General features: G+C 36.5%; 1 protein-coding gene across 6 annotated transcripts in view; it reads left to right on the forward strand.

Annotated features, from left to right (window-relative positions):
* Positions 1-25,175, forward strand: part of LOC110442320 (palmitoyltransferase ZDHHC15-like) — a 37,930-nt gene that overhangs the window by 5,370 nt on the left and 7,385 nt on the right. For 5 of the 6 annotated variants that reach the window (XR_002462002.1, XM_021485868.1, XM_021485870.1 and 2 more), the window contains exons 4-11: positions 25-145; positions 772-841; positions 1,068-1,100; positions 3,961-4,081; positions 5,714-5,846; positions 6,544-6,670; positions 10,185-10,259; positions 18,299-18,405. Coding sequence is in view for 5 of the 6 variants with exons in the window: in XM_021485868.1 (XP_021341543.1) it covers positions 25-145; positions 772-841; positions 1,068-1,100; positions 3,961-4,081; positions 5,714-5,846; positions 6,544-6,670; positions 10,185-10,259; positions 18,299-18,405 (787 nt within the window). In the remaining variant the exon portion in view is untranslated. The remainder of the gene's footprint in view (positions 1-24; positions 146-771; positions 842-1,067; positions 1,101-3,960; positions 4,082-5,713; positions 5,847-6,543; positions 6,671-10,184; positions 10,260-18,298; positions 18,406-25,175) is intronic. The other variant, XM_021485871.1, reaches the window with a different exon arrangement.

Genomic DNA, 25,175 nt, shown 5'->3' on the forward strand with positions numbered 1-25,175 from the left:
ACCAGATGAATTTCATTGTTGCAGTTTTACTTAAATAAACAAGATTCGGATCGTCTGACGAGAGAAACAAATGAAGAGGTACAGAAAGCAATATTAATGACTGCTGCAAAGGATTTACCAATAGTGAACAGAACATCATCAGGATGTAAGTGATTCTCAGTATATCATAATCTGGTTATTAAGGATGTAAGTAAATCTAAGTTTATAATAACCTGGTTATTAAAGGGACATCACGTGAAGAGCCATATTTTTTTTAATGAATGTATGTAATGTATGCACTTCCACTTATGTTACCTCGCTATCCCCATATTCATAGTTCGTTCCAAATGTCCAGTTTGACCACTTGAATTGTTCAGGAAAGCCCTGCTAAAAATAGCGTCGATAATGTCACCTGACTAGGCAGTAAACACAAGTGGTGTGAGCGAGATGAAACGGTTTCATTTCGCTCACACCACTTGTGTTTACTGCCTAGTCAGGTGGGAAGTCATCAGTGTTTTGTAAAAGATGATCTACATCAAAATATCAGTAAAAGTGGTGGAATGGAGTTAATACCTGTTATTGTAATATTATATATATATGATTGTTGTGTTTCTTTTAAACAGCGGGGCGCGGGGGATAATGTCACGCTTTGCGTTATCTTGTTTCAATAATCACTCATCAAGACTGCAGTTTTCTCTAATTGCCAAGATGATAAATAAAAACACAAATAATTGTGTCTTTGTGATTAATCAGGCTTTATTTCAAGATATATCTTCATCTTTTTTTTTGCAGTGCCACGATACTGTGAAAAGTGTAAATGTATTAAACCAGACAGATGTCACCACTGTTCTGTGTGTGGGTTGTAAGTATGTTTACAGTTGTCTCCCTTTGGTATTGGAATGAAATGAAGGAGAAATTCTAATTATGATTAGTTCTACTACACAAGAGTTCAAGTTTAGTTACTATGGGAAAAAAAGAAAATGAAAGCTTTTTAGCTTGTATTGTCAGCTTCAAATATAGAAATGCTATTTTTGTTCATAAACAATGTCATGTTTTTTCTGATTGCCTATTTTGTTTTTACATTTCAGATGTGTATTAAAAATGGACCACCACTGTCCATGGTGAGTGCTATAAAATGACTATTTATTCAACTCTTTGACTTACTTCTAATTGATTTGTCAGTGATTATATATTTATCACGATTCACAAACTCTTGACATCCTAATCATCTTTCCAACTCATTCCACTATTAAAAAACTAAGAAACTCAAATTTAGATCAATTTTGTATTATATTTTTTATAAACAACTGTTTTCACAAAGTTTTCTAAATGTCATTTTGTGATTGCATTTTTTGAATTCACCAATACTATCTGTTACTGAGTGGCATCGACCATTATGATTTAAAGAACCTGTTAGATGAAAATATGAAAACAAAACATATTGCATAAAATATCTAAAACGTACAAAAATCAAAAAATAAAATGAAGACACACAGACCTTGAATAAGTATATAAAAATGTAGATGGTAATACAGTATAACCTTGATATACTGCCATGTGTGCCTTCCGTTCAAAGACATTTTGGCAGTAAAACGAGTTTGGTGGTACAACGAGTTGTCCCTGTTAAATGGCAGGTGGATAATTATTGCTTGTTTGTTTTGGTGCACTTATCCAACATCTAACAATGAGAGCTCAAACATACATTGATTATTATGCATTTTTAGTTCCCCACAGGGACTGGGGGGATTATAGTTTTACTTCGTGTCTGTCCGTCCTTCCTTCCGTCCTTCCAATATTTTGTCCAGGCTCTATCTCCTACACTACTTGTCACTGGAACTTCATACTTGGGGCAGTGTTCCCCCCAGGCTGTTGTACCGTTACGCCTGAATTTTGAGCTGCTACGCATCACCATTTGACCATAACGCATGCATTTGACCGTTACATATCAACTGACAAGTTCTCACAAATCATGATAGGCTTAACCTCTTCTCCCCATTCCAATTAGACTCCCCCTCATTAGACTAGCTTTCTATTGTGCTCTACGATCGACACCCTGATCAACGAGCTCTGCCCTGCGGGTAGATTTACCCGTGGGGATGTGAACTACGTTTAGGTGTGAAACGTGAACAATAGACCACAATTACCAGCGTGTAATTCGTCTAATTATAATTAATGATGTCTGTTAATTATCTAGGCTTCAATCTACATTTTGATTTTCATAGGACAACCAAAATAAGAAATACAAACAGAAGTTCAGACGCCAAACGTCGGCTGACCTACCTTTGCTGTATTGTTTTTGCCAATTGTTGTAATTGTTTTTAGAAAAATAATTATTTCGGAAATATTCAATTAGATCTGGTATTACGAACAGTGTATTGTATGCATGATACACAATTCGCGAGTACCGAGACAAGAATGTCAGTTTTATGTGCCCATATTAAGATTTACAGTTTTACAGAAGTAATGTCTGCAAAGCGATGTAACTGCGAATATTTGCATTTATTTGCTACAAATGTAAGCATTTCTGTACGTCAGGCTCTGTTGTCACGTGTAAATGTTTGAAAAAATTTACTACACTGTTTCAATACCCTCTTTCTCTGCCGTACAATCTAGGGGCAGCTGAAGTAATTATGCTAAGGTGTGTCAAATTTTCAGAGTCCATCTCATCAGGGTGTTTTTTTTCCCGAAGCATTAACAATGTCATAGTCTGTAAATACCTGAGTAGGTTGCCAGCATCTTGCCAATTCCATAAACTGTCTCATATAGTCAAACGTAAATTTGGATCAATATCAAGTTCATCTTTGACTTGTTGTAAAACGGAGATTGTAGAAATCCGCATCCGCATCATTATTTGTGGTAGGCAGATGTTATGTGTCACAGTCACGTGGCAAAACAATACGGTACTGACATGATGAACACATCCATGGTGTCCTGTTGTTGTCATCAATAGTTAATTTGAGTTATTGGTCAAAACATCATCAACAGTCCTACGCTTAATTTGGAAATGATGGCAATATCTTCATAACCTAACACCTCTGTGGAGAAGCCATGTTATGAACGAGTGCATAAATAACAATCAGAGGTAATATCTTGGTGAATTGAATTCAAGTGTAAATTAATCAGACACACATACTACATCTTAATCCGACCCCCATGGCTCATTCAGCTGTGAAATCAACGACACAAGTAAGTTTCTTTGATGGAGCGTTGTGGTGGTGTTTGGCACCCACAAAGGGATATTTGCACGATTGTTCTCAAAACATTGTGGCATATTTCAGTACCCGAGTTTGGCAGTACAACAGGTGCATTTAAAATTAAGTGTGGTAAAAATCCGAAAAAACTGATGGCGGTATGCAAATTTGTGTGTACAACGGGTGGTTGATTGATAGGTTTTACGTCCGCTTCACTACCGAGTAGTTATAGGTAATACCAATTGGTGGCGATACATCAAGGTTATATACTGTATACAAAATACATTGTATCAAATAAAGAATTCATTCATTATACATGCCAGTTTGAGGATGGGGGAGGGCAAAAACAGTTCATTTGAAAGAAGTGCTTGAAATTTTGACATCTGTGTAATAAGGTGTATACTAGTTGTGAAATATCATAAATGATAATTAAAATATCTACTATCATACTATGTGAACAATAAAATCATCAACAAAGCCACATTGTTTAACAGGCTTAATTACTAACAGTGAATTTATTGAATTTTAGTTTTGATACTTTCCTGTCCTTTGATATCGGATATGATATTTGCAGATGACAACTACATAAGTGTGTTTATAATTGTGGGTAAAAAAGTACAACATTATAATAGTGGTAGCTGTAGTTGGGTTAAGTCACCTACAATGATGGGGAAATTAAAATAATATAAACCATTAATGTATTTAATCCTAGAAGATGGTATCCCATGTACTCAATTTTGTTTGGATGATGGAACAAAATATGAAATAAATGTTTTTTCGTTTTTTTCAGGGTGAACAATTGTGTTGGTTTCACAAATTACAAGTTTTTTGTACAGTTTTTGGGTTATGCCCTTATATACTGTTTATATGTAGCTGCAACCTCTGTGAAATATTTCATATCGTTTTGGTCGGTAAGTACATATTGCATTTTATTTATTATCCAGTTTTCTAGATTTTTTGCAATCCTGACGATAAATACAAAGTAATGTTATAGAATATTCACTAAGATTTAAGTCTGTTATTATGCTATAAATATTTAATTAATTTGAAATTTTTGACAAGACTTTTTGAGCTCACCTGATCCGAAGGACCAAGGTGAGCTTATGCCATACCGTGGCATCCGTGTATTGTCTGTCCGTCAACAATTTCTTCTTACAACTTCTTCTTCATACTTGCTGATTAGAATTTGACCAAATTTAATGTCATTGCTTTTATTTTAGTAACTTCTCTGAAACTAAGAGTTGTAGATCAACAATATTTGGTCGGAATCATTCTCGGGTAATGGGGATTCAAAAACTGTACAAATAGAGGGGCTAACCCTCTTGGGGGGGGGNTTGCTTTATGGCAAAGAGTCAGCGACTTCTCTGAAACTAAGAGACAGATTTCAACCATATTTGGCTGGAAGAATCCTTAGTTGGTTGGCGTTTAAAATTGTACAAATGGAGGAGCTAACCCCCCCTGGGGGATGAGGGGCACGGCCTAAAGGACGTAATCTGTCCCTACTGCTACAAGAGACTCTTCTCTGAACCTTAAAGTGATAGATATCAACCAAAACATTTGACTGGAAGCATATGCATTCTCATGTGATGGGGCTTCCAAGGGATAAATATTAATTAAATTTGGTTGCATGCATAAATATCAGTTGGTGGGACCTCAAATTTTGACGGGCAGGGCCAAAGTTGTTGTTTTTTTATTTGGAAATCCATAACCATATTTACAATTGCTATGTGTAAAGAGAAAAAAACATATTCTACCAGAATGACATCCTGGGTCTTGCCCCAACTATGGTGACTAAGTTGCTTGGTTATAGCTTTTAAATGGTTGAGGTCCCCTTCCCATAACCATGTACATGTATATAATTGTTAGGCACAAATACAATAATGTTCTTGAAATTGACCCTGGTTTCTGGCCATGCACACCCCTAGGGACTTGTTCCTTGGTCATATGATAACATGGAAAGCTTTAAGGTCTCGGCCCTATTATAAAATAAATATATATAAGTGTACAATTGCTGAGCATGAATACACATGCTAGCAGGATTTGCCCAGGGAATTGACCCTATCCCTAAGACCTTATTTGCCGTACTACTTTCATTGAAAACTTTTTGCATTTGCTTAAATATCCAGGTGAGCGATACAATCCCTCTGGGCCTCTTGTTTTTATCAAACTGGAGAGAGAGAAAAACATATTGATGTTCTTATAATTAAAACGATCGTCTTTCACCTTTAGAGGACTTTGAGAAAATTCATTTTGAAATCTTGTTGGAATGCATATAGCAAATTAATTATCGATAATACTACATAATAATTACGTTTTTTTAGCCCATCCTCAACAGATGGTTGGTTATTCAAGTCGCATGTCATCGGTGGTCATTCGTTTAGTTGTCCGTCCGTCCGTCGTCTGTCCTTAAACAATTTGTGTTAACGCTATTTCTCAGAAAGTACTCTCAAATTTGATATGAAGGTTCCCCTTGATCTCTAGTTGTGCATGGTCGCTTTTTGGACTGATACCTGAAATGTTGATTGCTCTGGGTTTTTTTACAGGGTCATGGTAATAGAGATATGGGGAAATTCCATGTGCTGTTCCTTTTCTTTGTGTCCATCATGTTTGGAATCAGTCTGATCTCCCTATTTGGATACCACTGTTACCTCACAGCCAGTAACAGATCTACTTTGGGTATGTATCTACAAACTCGCTTTGGATACCAGTCTGGAGGGCATGCAAATCTATCAGAGCCTGACTGACTTATTTTCTTGTCTATCCATAGATTTTGGTCAGAAAATTACTCGGATAAAGTCTTAAATCCTAATCTTGACCAAAAAAAGCTAAAAATATTTCATGAAATTTACTAATTTTTACCCACTTATTTGAAAAAGGGGGAATGAGGGGTTTGTAGTTAATCTGGCATCAGTGTCAATATCAATATACACAAGTCTCTGGGTAACATTGGTTAAAGTTTCAGGGATGTTTTCGTACTTTTTACACAAGTCTCTTGGTTACATTGGTTAAAGTTTCAGGGATGTTTTCGTACTTTTACACAAGTCTCTGGGTTAAATATTTTGAGCAAGTGATGAAACGTACTGAAAGTAATAGCAATCACTCACTGATAGTACTTTGCTAAAGGTTCCTGAATGATGTTGATCTAACCTTTTCTGTACAGAAGGCAAAAACATGTATACAGTACAGTATATTTTTTTTTCATTTTTTTCCCACTTTTTTTACTTACCAACTCTTTTCATCATTCTTCGAATAGTGAGCTATGCTGTTCTCCACTAGACCTTGTTTTACCTATATATAACTACATTAGTTTTGATCAACATATATACTGGTAAACCAAGTCATTGATAACATGTATAATCTTATTTTGTTTCAGAGGCGTTTAGATCACCTATTTTTCAGAGTGGTCCAGATAAAAATGGCTTCAGTATGGGAAAATATGGTAACTTTGTTGAAGTCTTTGGGGAATCGAAGAAGGAATGGTTTTTACCTATATTTTCAACGTAAGTAAACTTGTCTGGTTTGCTAGACTTTGCACATGTTTCTATCAGAATTTATGAATAACTAACGTTATTCAGGCAACAGGTGCTTCATATTAACAGTAATGATAGCTGCTAGATGAAAGTCGTTCTATTTATGAAATATTGTCAGAGGTGAACACCTTAAAAAACAACACAAAACAATGAAGTTGTCAATTTTGCAGAGACCTGAGTTATTTTATAGGATCCCTTTAGATTTTACCATGCAATTAGTAAAATAGCAGTGAGATTTATTAAGTTATGTACAGAAAAGCCAATTTGATATGATTAGCAGTACCTACTACCCAACTCAGTAAGCTGCCAGGGAAATGTGTTGTAACTGTCAAACCTAGGCTTGCTTTATGCCTATGCTTATGATAAGTATTTCTGTTTCTTCTTAATGTAATGCCCATTTCCATGTATAGACAATATCAAATGAAGATGGATTTTCATAAAGTTTAAAAACATTTAATTCAGTTTCTGGATTTATTAGGTTACCTGAGACAAAGTCTCAAGTGACCTTTTGCGACCTTGTCCGCTGGCGTCCGTCGTGCGTCCGTAAACAATTTACATTTTCGACTTCTTCTCCAAAACCCCTGAACCAATTTCAATGAAATTTTGCAGAAACCTTCCATGGCCAAAGGTCAACAAAATGTGTGGCCGATTTGGTCCCCAGCCCCCAGGGGCCTGAGGCGCGGGGCCAAAAAGGGTCAAATTGACTAAAATTTCAAAAATCTTCTTCTCAAGACCCAGATATGGTAAAATCAAATACTCCTCATAGATGGAAGGGTCTTTAAATGTGCTCTACCAAAATTGTGAATTTTATGACCCTTGGGTCTCATGTTTCCCCCTGGGGAGGGGGTAAACTTTACTATAGTTTATATATTTGGAAATCACATTTTGGACCAACATTTGTTTAATTTTCATTGGACGTAATTCAATTTCGGTTTGCATTATCAGTATTGGGTAGCAGTTTGATGGTATGCACATATGACCCCTGACTGACCCCCTGGGGCTGATGGGTGGTGCCAAAAAGGGTTGAATTGACTGAAATTTCAAAAATCTTCTTCTCGAGACCTAGATATGGTAGAATCAAATACTCTTCATAGATGGAAGGGTCTTAAGGTGCTTTACCAAAATTGTGAATTTCATGACCCTTGGGTCTCACGTTTCCCCCTGGGGAGGGGGTAAACTTTACTATAGTTTATAAAGGGAAATCACATTTTGGACAAACATTTGTTTAATTTCCATTGGAAGTAATTCAATTTGGTTTAGCATTATCAGTATTGGATAGCAGTTTGATGGTATGCACATATGAGCCCTGACTGATCCCAAAATTCATTATGGTTTATAATGGCAAATGATACTTTAAATATCACATGTTAATAACTTGATTTGATTTATAACCCTGAGTTGACAGTTTGATACTTTGAAAATTGAGCCAGCCCTACCCCCAAGGGCTGTAGGGTGGGGCCCAAAGGAGTCAGTCTGCTAAAATTTCTTCATTTTCCTTGTTTAGTATCAGAGCTGCTAGTTTCAAATACTTTTTAGTCTTAAATCTGTATGCTATATATTGAATAAGGTGGTTTTTAGGTCATCTGAGCTTTAGCTCAAGTTCTGCTGGGGTGATTGAACTGAAAGTTGGTAGGAATGATTGACTCATGGTCCTGACAAAGTGTTGTTATTTTTCGGGTCGATCAGAAATCCAATATGGCGCCACAGCTGCCATTTTGAAAAACTATTCCAAACTTAAAGTCAAGTTCTACTTGGCCGATTGAACTAAAACTTTGTAGGAATGATCGAATCATTGTCCTGACAAAGTGTTGTTATTTTTTGGGTCGATCAGAAATACAATTTGGCTGCCATGGCCGCTATTTTGTAAATACCTATTTCAAACTTAAAAACAATATATTTGTACAGAGAGTTGATCTTGTTTTTAACACGAACAGAAATATTATTCAAAGTGACAAAAAAACAAAACAAGTTCTAATAGGCCGATCTAACTGAAAATTCGCTAGGAATGATCAGCTCATGGTCCTGACAAAGTTAATTTAACGTTATACTTAACTATTAATTACTCAAATTGGTACATATTTCAACAACAAAAATAAAAACTGTAGGACTCAGGTGACCGTTAAGGCCCATATGGGCCTCTTGTATTGTTTTTTTGTCACTTTGAATAATATTTCTGTTCGTGTTAAAAACAAAATCAACTCTCTGTATAAATATATCAGGTGACCGTTAAGGCCCATGGGCCTCTTGTTTTATTCATGCTTATTCCTAAATAAGAAATAAAAATACAATTTGAACCATTTAACTGCATCATTCGAAATTCAATTTTGAAATAATTGGCCCAGTAGTCAATGATAAAGTAGCTTTTAAACATTGTGTTTATACTTTTTATCAGATCATTACTTCTGACTGTGTCAGTCATTGTCATACTTGCCAACTCTCACGATTTTGGAGGGAGACTTTCGATTTGGGACCCTAAAATTGAGCATTTTCAACCAGTTAATTTGCTAAACTATTCCTATATTCTAACATCTATTGATTTCATCTGAAAGAATAGCAAAAGATGCCATTTAAAAGTGTTGCTTTTCCCTACGGTGTAGATACACACATTTTATTTATGCTTTTTATTCTGAGCATGCGTAATCTCTCCCCCATGGATATTTCAAAAAGTTGGCAAGAATGTGAATATGTGTTGCGGATATATTAACATTTTAACTTCAATATGATGTTGTTATGAGTGGTCTTTCCCTAAGATGAGTATCAAATTTAAAAAAGGTGATGAGAAGTCTTTTTTTGAATATAATAATACATAATTTATGGATATCACAATATTTTAGTTGTGAATACATGATCACATAAGGACTTTTGTATTGTTATATATATTGCTGTTCAATAATTTCTGATTGAAAGTGCAAATACATAATATGGCACAGAACAAATATAAAACTCTGCATAATGAACATGTTTGTCACAGTCCAAAGATGATTTAGATATAGCACTGCATACTGATATCTGATTATTGTTTCTGAAAAGTTCAAAATTAAAATTCTTTGTGTAATGTCAAACCCTAAAAGGAATATAATCTGTAATTTCTTCTACTTTGCTTTAAATAAGCTACCGGTACCATATGTATTGGAAAATGTTTTTGACTTCCACAGGTATTTATTTATTACAGTAAATATTCAGAAGAAAGCAATTTATCTTGATACAATACAACGGCCCAATATCTTTCGTGATTTGCTTTTTAGTCATGATACATGGCCCTAATAGAAATATGCAAGAAATTATCAAAAAATGTGAATATCATATAAAATATGGATGTGTTTAACTCATTCACCCCTGAAGACACATTTGAACTCTTCCAATTAAAAGGTTGGAATAGTTTATTATGAACTTTCAGTGGTGAATGAGTTAAGTATGCAATGCATTAAATAAACATAACAAAAGACTTCTGTTTATTTTGTTTTTTGGTTACCATGAATAACAGTCAAAGAGACGGGGTGTCCTTTCCTACTCGCACGAAGCAAGCTAATACCTACCAAACAATGGGTAAAACTCCAAGGTTAGCTCTGTGTTCACCTTCATATAATAGCATTGTGCCATATATATTTGCATTATTATAGCTTTCTTGTCTCTGACCCAGACACATCCTAGATGCTCCAGGGGTCTCTTTCGCTCTCGAGATCTGCTACCCTGGAATATGTCTATGAATGCGCCACCTTCTGGGTGATATGAGAAGACTAGTTTAATACTTTGATGTACATCAAAAGATTGACTGGCTTTGAAGTCTGGTGTCACTTCTCTCTAATCTTCAAAAGAAAAGTATCAGCCAAGTGTTTGGTCAGGGTTTTTCACCTGACACCGATCAAATAGCTAGCCGTGTGCCCTCAATTTTACTATGAAATATTCCAGGGGTGCCGAGAGAGAAAGTGAGTAACCCCTGGCGTATCCACGATGACTAAGACTAACATTTTGCATCTGCAAATCAATTGAACGAAAGTTAGATATTGTACTGTGTCTCTTTAACCTACATGTATACACTTTTTTTTCTGTTGTTGAGATCTAAGAGAGTTTGTGGGTCACATCCACTTGAGTTTTTCACTGAATGCTTGTTCAAAAATAAAGTCCAATTATTTGTCTTTGGAGGTTGAATAAATGTCACCACCTTCGTTTATGCTCCCACCTCTTGGCCTATTAGATCTTGACAAGTGAAAACAGTTGTGTAGCATAGTGGAGTATGATATCAGGTTTTGCGTAATATATAGTCAGCCATTATTGTATAACACTAACTCATCCCTCATCTCAATTCATGCCCGTATCATTCACTTCAGTACTATATAAACTATATAGGATTAACACTCTTGTGCTGTCGGACAATAAGGAAGCTGATCATGGATGCATGGACTGGATCTGGTTTTAGAATTTGCACCAAAACGTTTTAATCTCTAAGGTACAGTAGTAATACTTCATGCCTAAAAATACATATCAACTAAAAAATGGTAAAATCTAATATATGATTTATTTTGTCAGATAGTTAATTGTCCATTTTTAGCTCACCTGGCCCTAATTAAGGCGTCCTTCGTCCAGCTTCCGACGTCCGGCTGTCAACTTTTTCTTTTGATGACTTCTTCTGAAGAACTGTAGGACCTAGCTAGGGTCATGATATTTGGCCAGTTGGTACCTGGAATGGAGTGCTTTAACTCATTCACCCCTGAAATTTCATAATGAACTATTCCAACCATTGAATTCAAATGTGTCATCAGGGGTGAATGAGTTAAAGTTTCCTTATTAAAATGACCTTGACCTACTTTCAAGGTCACAGCGGTTAAATATGTTAAAAATTTCAAACAACAATATCCTAAGAACCATTTGAACTAGAGTCATGATACTGGGGTATGTTTTGTAGACCAGCAGTTTGAATATTTTTCTCAGTTACAGTTATGAGATCAAAGGTCAACTTTAAATGCTAGTCGGGGGTCAAATGTCAACTTTGGTTAAAAGCTTTAACAATCTTTTTCTCAAGTTCCATTAGGCCCAGGGTCATGATATTTGGCCAGTACGTACCTGGGATAAGTGCTATTATGTTTCCTCATTAAAATGACCTTGACCTACTTTCAAGGTCACTGGGGTCAAATTTGTTAAAAAAACTTCAAACAACAATATCCTGATAACCATTTGGACTAGAGTCATGATCTAGTCGGGGGTCAAATGTCAACTTTGGTTAAAAGCTTTAACAATCTTTTTCTCAAGTTCCATTAGGCCCAGGGTCATGATATTTGGCCAGTACGTACCTGGGATAAGTGCTATTATGTTTCCTCATTAAAATGACCTTGACCTACTTTCAAGGTCACTGGGGTCAAATTTATTAAAAAAACTTCAAACAACAATATCCTGAGAACCATTTGGACTAGAGTCATGATACTTGGGTATGTTATGTAAACCAGCAGTGCAAATCTTTTTCTCTAAACAGTAATGAGGTGAAAGATCAACTTTAAGTGCAAGTTGGGGTCAAAGGTCAACATGGGTCAAAGGCTTTAACAATCTTCTTCTCAAATTCCATAAGGCTCATGGTCATGATATTTGGCCAGTAGGTACCTGGGATGAAGTGCTATAAACTCTCCTCATTAAAATTTCATCAAGGTCACAGGGGTCAAATATGTTAAAAACTTCAAACTACAATATCCTAAGAACCATTTGGACTAGAGTCATGATACTTGGGTATGTTATGTAGATCAGCTGTTTGAATTGTTTTCTTATTAAAGTAATGAGGTCAAAGGTCAACTTTAAGTGCAAGTCGGGAGTCAAAGGTCAATATGGGTTAAAAGCTTTAAAATTAAAATTTCAAGTTTCAAACAACAATATCTTCAGAACCGTTTAAGAGATGTTAGAATGTCTTGTGTTCTAGTTACCATATTTGGTCTTAAGTTACCTATATGTCAGTTGCATGTAACAAAAGAAACAGGTGAGCGATACAGGTCCAATTGACCTCTTGTTTAGCATTTCTAATGGGATTTTTCACACCCTTTCCTTGACATTATGTAGCACTTCACACAGGAATGCAATGCATGGATACTGGATACAGGCTGCTTTTATTTATCTTATCACATTCAAAAGGATTTGACCAATTGGATAAGATTTGTTTGTTTTTGAAGTACATGTAGGGACAGACAAAGTTATCTGATATTATAATCTAGTTAGCATTGACAAAGAACTTCAAAGCCTGCATAAATCCAAGAAAAAGGTAATATTTTTAACCTTATGTTTTTCGTAAGAGGGGACTTAACTCTAGATTTACCAGCACAAAGCTTTAGGAATACAGAGGGTGGTGGGGATTATGAAAACATTGGAGAATCAACATTCAATCTTGTAATAAAGTTTAAGGTTTTGTTTTTATATAATATCATTTGTACATGTCATGTATTTACAACAGTTGTTAGCAGTTACCAAAGCATTGATTGAACATTCTTACTTAAGCTTTTACATGCATGTTTGCAATTTTGTATTTTCTTTTCTCATTACATTAAAAGTTTGTTTTTGTTTGTGTAATAAAGTTAACATGATTGGTGTACATGTATTTGTCAAATTAAAACATCTTCATTTGGGTTTATAATTCAAATAAAATGAAAATATTTGTAATCTTATACTAGATTACAAAATTATTAGTACCAGGTTATTTTACGTTTTTAATGGGTTTTTTTTTTTAAGTTAAAGAAATGACTTTTCAAGATATTGATATGATAATTTTTAATATTTTTGACACTCTGCATGTTTTGTTGCAATTTGTTTTATTACATGGTATTTTTGACTTGATTCAATTATGGTAGGAGACATAGTATAATATGAACTGTGCTAACTTAGAACTACGGAAATGCACAAATTCAGAAATGATACGTGGTGATTTCAGTGCAAACAAATTGTAGTTGCTATTAGTATACCCTATTCTAACAAAAATATTAGAAAAATTCGAGGTGTTGGTTGATTTCTCAGTAGTAGTATTATCATGTTAAATTTGTGTGTTATACCCAGACACGTTGTTACCCTTTATGTCAACAATAGATCTCACACATTGTTCTGGGTAGATCTTTACTGTTGACATTAAAGAGGAACTTTGACCCCGATCTATATACAAAATGTATACTGCACCTGAAGGGAAAGCTAAATTTGCTTTAAAACACATCTATTCCTAAACACCAGAGAGGATTTCAACCAAATTTAGTCTGAAGCATCACTAGGGGAGGGCAATCATTTCTTAATTAAATGAGGTTGGTTCGACCCCTGAGGCCAGGGGTCGGGGCCCTGAAGGGGAACTTAGCTAAATTTGCTTTAATACACATCTACTCCTAAACACCAGAGAGGATTTCAACCAAATTTGGTCTGAAGCATCACTAGGGGAGGGCAATCATTTCTTAATTAAATGAGGTTGGTTTGACCCCTGACTGGCCAGGGGGGCAGGGCCCTGAAGGGGAACTTAGCTAAATTTGCTTTAAAACACATCTTCTCCTAAACACCAGAGAGGATTTCAACCAAATTTAGACTGAAGCATCAGTAGGGACGGGCAATCATTTCTAAAATAAATGAGGTTTGTTCGACCCCAGAGGCCAGGGTGGCGGGGCCCTGAAGGGAAACTTAGCTAAATATGTTTTAAAACACCTCTCCTGCTTAACTTAAGCCAGAGAGGATTTCAACCAAATTCAGTCTGTCAAGCATTACTAGGAGAGGGGAATCATTTCTTTAATAAATGAGGTTTGTTCGACCCCTGACGAAGATTTGTTATTTTTCGGGTCGATCAGAAATATAATTTGGCTGCCATGGCCGCTATTTTGAAATACCCATTTCAAACTTAGTCAAGTTCTGCTGGGCAGATTGAACTGAAAATCGGTCTAGGAATGATCAGCTCACGGTCCTGACAAACTTAAGTTAACGTTATACTTAACAATTTTTTACTCAAATTGGTACATATTTCAACAACAAAAATAAATACTGTAAGACCGTTAAGGCCCATTGGCCTCTTGTTATTCAGTGCAACAATGTTTTTTATTTACCAGGTAGCTTCATATCCTATGCTTTCAACCTTGCTTTTTCTCTTTATTTATATCAGTAGTTTTTTCAGTTTGATGGATAGAATGCAAAAATATTGGTGCTTTGGTACCTGGTGTCTGAAAAGAATTACTTGTTTTCAAGTTATTATTCTTATCAAATGATTAACCTACAGAGCTAACCTGATCTTTCACTATTTTTTTCCTGGGTGTGGGAATGGAAGGGACACTCTTCTCTAAAAAGTATTCAAGGGCTACTAGCATTTTCATTTCATTTAATTTGAAAGTTTAAGTGTATTTTTTACAAAATAACATAAAGTTTGTAACAGATTGAAATGTGCCAGATATTAAATAGGTGCATTTAACCAAGGAGAAAGAAATGGTCAGAAACTGAGGCCATCAAGAACACATCGATGACATCAGATTTATAAATTTGTATTTATATTTTTGCTTTTTTTGTGGAGAAAGCAATATTTTGATCAATATATGTTTTCTTGTACATTTTAATTTTGCAATAACTGTAATAAGTTATGATGACATTTTTGAAAACTTGTCCTTTAGGCTAATTGTATGCAAAAGCATTTGATTACCTGTTTTTACCAGTCTTGATTTAGAAAGACAAATTCACTGTAATTAAATCTATACAAAGAAACACAAATGCTTTGTTGATGAGGGAAAATTAAATGTCTTCATGTTTGGCTAGCAGGAAGGATTTTTAAAGATGATTCAATTTTTATAGCATATCAGTTAAATTCCTAGTTAAAAATCATTTAATAATTTCTTTACAGACTTTTGTTTACAGATGGACAAACCCAAATTATATCCCCCGTTTCGGTGAAAGAGGGGGATATAATTTGGGTTTGTCCATCTGTCAGTCTGTCAGTCTGTCTGTCACACTTCGTTTCCATGCAATAACTGCAACAAATGTTAACCGATTTTCTTCAAACTTGGTAACAGGGTTAAATGCCTTAGGGACTCTGCCAAGTTCAATGACCACTTTCAGCGGACTTTATTTGGCGGAGTTATGGATCCTTGAATAACGAAAAACGTCATTATCTGCCGTTTCTGTGCAATAACTGCAACAAATGTTAACCAATTTTCCTCAAACTTGATAACAGGGTTATATAATTAAATGCCTTAAAGGCTCGACCAAGTTCGATGACCACTTTCAACGGACTTTATTTGGCGGAGTTATGGCCCCTAGAATAACAAAAAACATTATTACCTGCCGTTTCCGTGCAATAACTGCAACAAATGTTAACTGATTTTCTTTAAACTTGGTACCTGGGTTAAATGTCTTAAGGGATCGACCAAGTTCACTGACCACTTTCAGCGGATTTTATTTAGCGGAGTTATGGCCCCTTCAATAACGAAAAACATAATTTTCTGCCGTTTCTGTTCATTAACTCTTGCAGATATTATCCGATTGTCTTCAAACTTAGTAACAGGGTTCAACGCATAAAGGGCTCGGCCAAGTTTGACAACCACTTAGGCATTTGGCAGAGTCATTATCTGCAGTTTCCACTTAATAACTCTAGCAAATATTAGATAAGGCTCACGGTTTTATCTTCAAGTTTCAAACTGTATATTATGTCTCGAACAGCACGCTACTCACATGTTTAAACCTTACCTCAATAATGTTTACTTACAATATGTCCTGAAAGCCTGGGATATAAATTCCACGAATTTGCTTGTTTATTTCAGTTTCAAAATATTTATAAATCCATTTATCAATGATTTTTACACAGTGTTTAAAGAACTGTTGAGATTTTTATTTAAACATTGAACTAGGTGGCATGTGCCTGATTCTTAACTTTTGAAAATTACTATATACTTAAATAGCTTAACTAGGCCTATGCATGTTTTGCATTGAACATTTTTACTGGTAAATTCATTGCGTACTTCTTGCATGAAATTTATTCCTTCGGTCTGTATGCATGGTGACTAGCATTTTATACTTCATCCGTATTTCATGATGAGGAAACACTTTCATTTACATTTTTAGGTCACCTGAGCTTTAGCTCAAGTGACCTATTGCTATCCGTTTTCGTCCGTCGTCGTCCGTCGTCCGTCGTCCGTTAACATTTTACATTTCAAACTTAAAGTCAAGTTCTGCTGGGCCGATTGAACTGAAAGTTGGTAGGAATGATCGCCTCATGGTCCTGACAAAGTGTTGTTATTTTTCGGGTCGATCAGAAATCCAATATGGCCGCCACGGCCGCCATTTTGAAAACCTATTTCAAACTTAAAGTCAAGTTCTGCTGGACCGATTGAACTGAAAGTTGGTAGGAATGATCGCCTCATGGTCCTGACAAAGTGTTGTTATTTTTCGGGTCGATCAGAAATCCAATATGGCCGCCACGGCCACCATTTTGAAAACCTATTTCAAACTTAAAGTCAAGTTCTGCTGGACCGATTGAACTGAAAGTTGGTAGGAATGATCGCCTCATGGTCCTGACAAAGTGTTGTTATTTTTTGGGTCGATCAGAAATCCAATATGGCCACCACGGCCGCCATTTTGAAAACCTATTTCAAACTTAAAGTCAAGTTCTGCTGGACCGATTGAACTTAAAGTTTGTAGGAATGATCGACTCATGGTCCTGACAAAGTGTTGTTATTTTTCAGGTCAATCATAAATCCAATATGGCCGCCACGGCCACCATTTTGAAAACATATTTCAAACTTAAAGTCAAGTTCTGCTAGGCCGATTGAACTGAAACTTTGTAGGAATGATTGACTCATGGTCCTGACAAAGTGTTGTTATTTTTCAGGTCGATCAGAAATCCAATATGGCCACCACAGCTGCCATTTTGGTAAACTATTTCAAACTTAAAGTAAAGATCTACTTGGCCGATTGAACTGAAACTTTGTAGGAATGATCGAATCATGGTCCTGACAAAGTGTTGTTATTTTTCGGGTCAATCAGAAATACAATTTGGCTGCCATGGCCGCTATTTTGCTACTAAGTTCTAATAGGCCGATCTCACTTAAAATTGGTCTAGGAATGATCAGCTCATGGTCCTGACAAAGTTAAGTTAACATTATACTATTTTTTACTCAAATTGGTACATATTTCAACAACAAAAATAAATACTATAGACTCAGGTGACCGTTAAGGCCCATGGGCCTCTTGTTTACTAAATTATAAGTATTTGCCTTAAACAATCGATCAATCTTTTTTAACTATTAAAGAAAAAACACTTCCTTGATGTTGATTGTCAAATCATTTCTTCTTGACTCCTCAATTAACCAAGTAAAAAACAATCTTCTCCAGAATATACATCCATAACTATATACATAATCATTAGTTAAATCAAATGGAAGTCACACATCGTTCCCACCAGCTGATCAAATTTTAGGAAACTTCTTCACGAAAGTTGTTGGTCAGCTTTTCACCAAATCTTGAAAGAGCCAAGCATATTACGTGAGCATTACCTTCCTTATTTACATGGACACTTTATAATAAACTAATGTTGATAACGGTGTAGAATATGTTACTCAATGTTTACTTAAACAGTCAATATTGTGGTGCATTGAAATTCATTATTGTTCAATTTGTTTACAGTGTAGGGGACGGTGTGAATTACCCTACCCGGACAGTTGACCTTGACAGTGATGGTCTGCTGGCAGAGAGACAGAGGTGGATGGAGGAGGGAGGAGAGTTAGGCACAGGTAGTTAAGCAGTGACAGAAAGATGCATTAGAGATAAAGGCCTGTTTTCCCCAATATGTTTAATTGTCAAAGAAATTTGTGCCGGATTATTCTATTTGGAAATATTGATCTACTGGTAATAGTAAAAAGAAAAGAAAAGAAGTTGTCTTGATATCATGTACTAAAGAAAGCTTACATGATTGTGAGAATGTAGAAAATGTATGTATTATTGTCGCCATTTACAAAAGTGTGGCTCATTATAGAAAGGTTAAAAGTCATTTACACCTGTCAGGTAATAGGGAGAGGTCACAGGTATATAATTGACACCTTATGTACAGGGTTATTAGCTCACCTGGTCCGAAGAACCAAGGTAAGCTTTTGCCATACCGTGGCATCCGCCGTCCGTCATGTTGGTCAGTCAACATTTTCTTCAAACGACTTCCTCTTCTAAACCACTGATTGGAATTTGACCAAATTTAAATGAAAGCATCCCTTGGTGATGAGGTTTCAAAACTGAACAAATTGAGGGGCTGATTTGGCCATATCAATTTGAGAGGCTTCTACTCTTGAACGAGGAAAAGAATATCAACCATATTTGGAACTAATAGAAGGATATCAACCTTATTTGGTTGGAAGCATTCTCGGGTAGTAATGATTCAATAATGTACAAATGGAGGGGCTGACCCCCCAGGGATCTGAGGGGCGGGGCCAAGAAAGGGTAAATAAGCCATATTGCTTAAGTTCTTTCTTCTCTGGGAATAACAGATGAATATTGATGATATTTGGTTTGGTTTGGAGCATTCTCATCTGGTAAGGATTTAGAAATATACAAATGGAGGGGATGACACCTGGGAGGACTGAGGGACAGAGATAAAAAGAGTAATTTGGCCATATTACTTTACCTGCTATTTCTTCTCTGCAACAAAGTGAAGGACATCAGCCATTTTTGGTGTGGCTGAGGATTCAAAATTGTAGCAGTTGAAGGGCTGACTTCTGGGTTGGAGGGATGGGGCCAAAAAGAATTTTGAACTTGGACATTATTGAGACACCCCTCCCTCCCATATCAGAATTGACTATGGCTTTTGGCCCCACCCCTAGGGACTCACTTCCTGAGCCATTTTGTACGAATTAATTTAGTCGGACCTAAGTCGAAATCTGTACAGATTTTTAGGTCACCTGAGCTTTAGCTCAAGTGACCTATTGCTATCTGTCTTTGTCCGTCGTCGTGCGTCATGCGTCGTCCAACATCCATTAATATTTTACATTTTCAACTTTAGCTGAAATACTGTCATAAGGATTTCATTGATACTTCATTGGAATGTTACTGACAACTCACTGACCAAGTGTTGTTATTTTTCGGGTCGAACATTAATCCAATATGGCCGCCAAGGCCGTCATTTTGAAAAACTATTTCAAACTTAAAGTCAAGTCCTACTGGGCCAATTTAACTGAAACTTGGTAGATCGGGTCGATCAAAAATCCAATATGAGCGTCATGGCTGCCATTTTGGAAAAAAAACAAAAAAAATTAAGATCAAGTTCTAATAGGCCTATTTAACTGAAACTCGGTCTAGGAATGATCAACTCATTGTCCTGACAAACTAAACTTAACTTAACGTTATACATAACTATTTTATAATAAATTATTTGGGTAATAATATATATATATCCACAAAAAGACTTAAATTTCAAAATGAATGATAGACTTCCAGTTCTTGATAGCAATCTTTATAGAGCTGTCAGTAACTAATCCCCTTTTGAAACCTCAGTGACCCTGGGTGCAGGATCTGGCTCATACAACAGTGAGCAGCTTTAACATACTGCCTCTGAGTGATACTATAATTTCTCAATTGTGTTGCATACACATGTAGTATCCCAGGACCTTTATGATTGGTGTCTGAAGTTAACAATTACATCTACATTTCTCTGTTTGATTTCAATAATGAAAAATGTCAAAAATTAGTTACATGTATTATGCTTAAACTAACGATGCTTTGAACCAGGCCACTACCCAGTTATACTTGCACTCTATGTATGTAAATTACAACATATTCTAGCTATACTTCTATACTTATTTTAGCTGATTTGTTTACAATACAGCTATACATAATAAGCAGTAAATTGTTTTACTTGTTTCACAAACAAATATACTAGAACCAAACTGTTGATTTTTCAAACAACTATACCTGACCTAATAATCTCTAGTACTGCTGTAAATGAAATGTTTTAGACATATGTACATATGCATATGCACATGTACCCATGTGTGTAAATAAAAAGCATCTGTATCGTGTAGACACTTTGTTGTGAATGTGTATAGGAAGTGAAAGCATTAGCTCCCCAGATCACTGGCCACACACAGATAAGACGTCCAGCACTTGGATATCTCCGTAACCAACACAAATACTGTAATATATTGTAAACGTGCCAAGTGGGACAGTTACTCTTTGTGGTTTAAGCATTGTTGAACCAACTGAATCCTTTCTTAAATCAGATAGGGGAATTGTGTGGAAGACCCTAGCAGCAGGGAACAGACACATACCTGTTCGCTTCATGAATTCGTCTTTAGAACCCCAAACCCTATATGCTGGAACAACAGTAAAGTGTAGCAAAGTTACGAACGTCTCCACAATTAGTGACACTGAGTCACTACCTTCAGGAGATGGTTTGTGCAATGCATCTGCTACATTTGAGTGTGTTATGGAGACCATGCTTGCCCGGCTTCACTGGGAAACATGTCTGATCTACGTATATATATAGCTAGACAATATAATAGTCATGGAAAAGGCGTTTGAGGAAATGGTTGTCAATCTCTCACATTGAGTCTTTGACAAACTACTTTGCGCAGGGCTAAAGTTAAAAGCCAAGAAATGCTGCTTATTTGCAAAGCAGGTGGAGTTTCTGGGACATATCATCTCTGAAGATGGTTGTGCCATGGACCCCAAGAAAATACAAGCGGTGAAGGATTGGGCAGTGCCGAGGAATGCAACCGACGTAGTCATTTCTTGGTATCGGTGGGTACTATCGCAGGTTCATAGAGTCATTTGCAGCCATAGCAAAGCCCCTTCACCGACTGACAGAAAGAGGCAGGACCTTTGTATGGAGCAAAGAATGTCAGGATACTTTTGAATATCTAAAAGACAGAATGGTCAACGAGCCATTCATTTAAGACACTGATGCCAGCAATCTCGCAATTGGCACTGTTCTGTCTCAAAAGCAAGGTGGTATAGAAAAGCCTGTTGGTTCGCCAGTAGGACACTGACCAAGGGAGAAAAATCGTACTGTGTAACTAGAAAGGAGTTACTGGCCTTTGTCTACTTCACCAAATATTTCCGGAACTACTTGTGCGGGAAAAGGTTTCTCTTGAGGACTGACCATAACTCTCTTAGATGGCTGACAACTATGAAAGAACCAGAAGGACAATTGGCACGATGGTTAGAAGTACTCTCCACATATGAGATGGAAGTACAGCATAGGCCGGGGCGATTTTATTGTAATGCTGATGCTTTAAGTAGGCTCCCTTGTAAACATGGAAGCTGTCAAGGTAACCAAGCCTTTGTACACAAGATACATGGTGCTGAGCCAACTGAGGATAGCAAACCTTCACTGTCACTCGCTGAGCTACAACAGCAAGATCGAGACTTGTCAGATGTCCTTTACTTTAGAGAGAGCAACCATCTCGTGCACGTATAGGTTCTTGTAGTGCATTTGCAAAGGCACTCTTTGGTCAGTGGAATACCCTTGTGGTAAAGGGTGATGTCCTGTACAGAAAATGGACTGACCGTAGCACAAATGAGGCTCAAATGCAAGCCATAAATACCATTGGTTAGGCAGACGTTAGTTAGAAGGTTCCCTGTACAGAAGTTTGCATGTTTTCAGTTCTTAGGGGTTTTATCCCATCATCTGTATATATTGCACTAGTCTAGCCTTTGTTCAATGTTGATATCTTTGTTAATACAGAGACCTACTCACGTTAAGGTACGAATAGTGGGTTGCACGTTACATTATTATACTGGATGTATCACACTAAATGAACATAAAAAACAGTATTAGTTTGTTCATAATAACCTGTAGAAGTGCTATTAAAGTGTACTGGTATTTTCTCCTCTGCTTACAACCATAATTTTGTCAGAAATTCACATTCTTCATAATATGTCACACAATGCAACCACTCAGGGCTAGGGAATTGACCTCTATATCTCACAACTTCCTGTGCATCAGTGTGAATTTAAACTGACCAATCACAGACCAGGATTCTTGACTGGCCACAGTAACTATGTTTATATTCTTGATCCTTATCCTTCAACAGTCTGGAAAGCTGTATAGACATGCTACAATCTATTGATAATGCTTCACGTCACAGCTTTAAAAACTAGTGAAAATAATAAGCATTTTCTTCTTTTCATTATATGTTGTATAGAAGTTCAGTGTGTTAAGCAAAATAAAAGTAATTTATCCTTGATATTTTGCAACATTGTTATAAAAACATTTGTATTTACAATCTTTTTAGCTCACCTGCCCGAAGGGCAAGTGAGCTTATGTTATGGTGCGGCATCCCTCGTCCGTCCGTCCGTCGTCCGTCTGTCCGGCGTCAACTTTTTGCTTTAAACAACTTCTTCTCAATACCCAAAAGGCCTAGGAAGATGATATTTGGCCAGTAGCATGCTGGGATCAAGGGCTGCCAAGTTTGTTCAAATGAATGACCTTGAGCCACTTTCAAGGTCACTGGGGTCAGATGTCTTAAAATCTTCAAACAACTTCTTCTCAATAACCAAAAGGCCCAGGGTACTGATATTAGGCCTGTAGCATGCTGGGATGAAGGGCTACAAAGTTTGTTCAAATGAATGACCTTGACCCACTTTCAAGGTCACTAGTGTCAGATGTCTTTAAAATCTTCAAAAAAATATTTCTCAATAACAAAAATGCCCAGGGAACTGATATTGGGCCTGTAGCATGCTGGGATGAAAGGCTACCAAGTTTGTTCAAATGAATGACCTTGACCAACTTTCAAGGTCATTGGGGTCAGATGTCTTTAAAATCTTCAAACAACTTTTTCTCAATAACAAAAATGCCCAGGGTACTGATATTGGGCCTGTAGCATGCTGGGATCAAGGGCTACCAAGTTTGTTCAAATGAATGACCTTGGCCCACTTTCAAGGTCACAGGGGTCAAATGTCGTAAAATCTTCTAACAACTTCTTCTCAATAACAAAAAGGGCCAGGGTACTGAAATTAGGCCTGTAGCATTCTGGGATGAAGGACTACCAAGTTTGTTCAAATGAATGACCTTGACCCACTTTCAAGGTCACAGGGGTCAAATGTCGTAAAATCTTCAAACAACTTCTTCTCAATAACCAAAAAGGCAAGGGTACTGAAATTAGGCCTGTAGCATTCTGGGATGAAGGACTACCAAGTTTGTTCAAATGAATGACCTTGACCAACTTTTAAGGTCACAGGGTCAAATGTCGTAAAATCTTCAAGCGACTTCTTTTCAATAAGCAAAAGGGCCAGGGTACTGAAATTGGGCCTGTAGCATGCTGGGATGAAGGACTACCATGTTAGTTCAAATGATTGACCTTGATCCACTTTCAACCTAATGTCCTTGTTCAACAATCAAGGTCAGAGGCGTCATATGTTTAAATCTTTTAATAGGTTCTTATGAAATCTTAAGATTACAAGTGTTAGATTAATAACAGGTGAGCGATGCAGGCCCATTGGGCCTCTTGTTTATTTTTAGAACACTGACTTTGGTAATCACATACATTTAATATGTGTCCTGAATAACAAATAAAGAAAAAAATGAAAAAAAGTTGCATCTCAAAATATTCTAAGTATGAAAATCCAATTTTCATTTTAGATGGAATTGAAATTAAACCCATTTACTATGTTATGCTCTTGTTAGCTCTTGTTAGCTCACCTGGCACGAAGTGCCAAGTGAGCTTATGCCGTGGCGCGGCGTCCGTCGTCCGTCTGTCCGTCTGTTTACTTTTCCTTTAAACAACTTCTTCTGAAGAACGGACAGGCCTAGATTCATGATATTTGGCTGAAAGCTTCGTTGGTAGGAGCCCTACAAAGTTTGAGAACGAAAATGGCCTTGACCTGTTTTCAAGGTCACAGTTGTCAAATATGTCAAAAACTTCAAACGTCTTCTTCTAAAGAACTAAAAGGTTTAGAATCTTCATATTTTGGCTGATGGCTTCCTGGGATAGAGCCCAACAAAGTTTGAGAATGAAAATGACCTTGACCTAATTTCAAGGTCACAGGGGTCAAATATGTCAAAAACTTCAAACGTCTTCTTCTAAAGAACTAAAAGGTATAGAAACTTCATATTTGGCTGATGGCTTTCTTGGATGGAGCCTACCAAAGTTTGAGAATGAAAATGACCTTGACCTACTTTCAAGGTCACAGCGTTCGAATATGTCAAACAATTCAAACTGCAGCTTCTTCTTAAGAATTAAAAGGCATAAAATTATAATATTTGGCTGGTGACTTCCCGGTATAGAGCTCACCAAAGTTTGCAAATGAAAATGACCTCAGCCTACTTTGGAAGTCACAGAGGTCAAAAACATTTTAATGGATTTGTTCTTGAGAACTAAAAGGAATGGATTCATAAGATTTGGCTGGTAGCTTTTTGGAATAGAGCTAACCAATTTGAGAAGGAAAATGACATTGACCTACTTACAAGATCACAGGGAAAAATATGTCAAGCGACTTCTGAAGAAGAACCAAAAAGCATAGAATCTTATAATAATATTTTGCTGGTAGTTTCAACAGATGGAGCCAACAAAGTTTG

Source organism: Mizuhopecten yessoensis, unplaced genomic scaffold (assembly GCF_002113885.1).
Source record: "Mizuhopecten yessoensis strain PY_sf001 unplaced genomic scaffold, ASM211388v2 scaffold716249, whole genome shotgun sequence".
NCBI classification, from domain to species: Eukaryota; Metazoa; Mollusca; class Bivalvia; order Pectinida; family Pectinidae; genus Mizuhopecten; species Mizuhopecten yessoensis.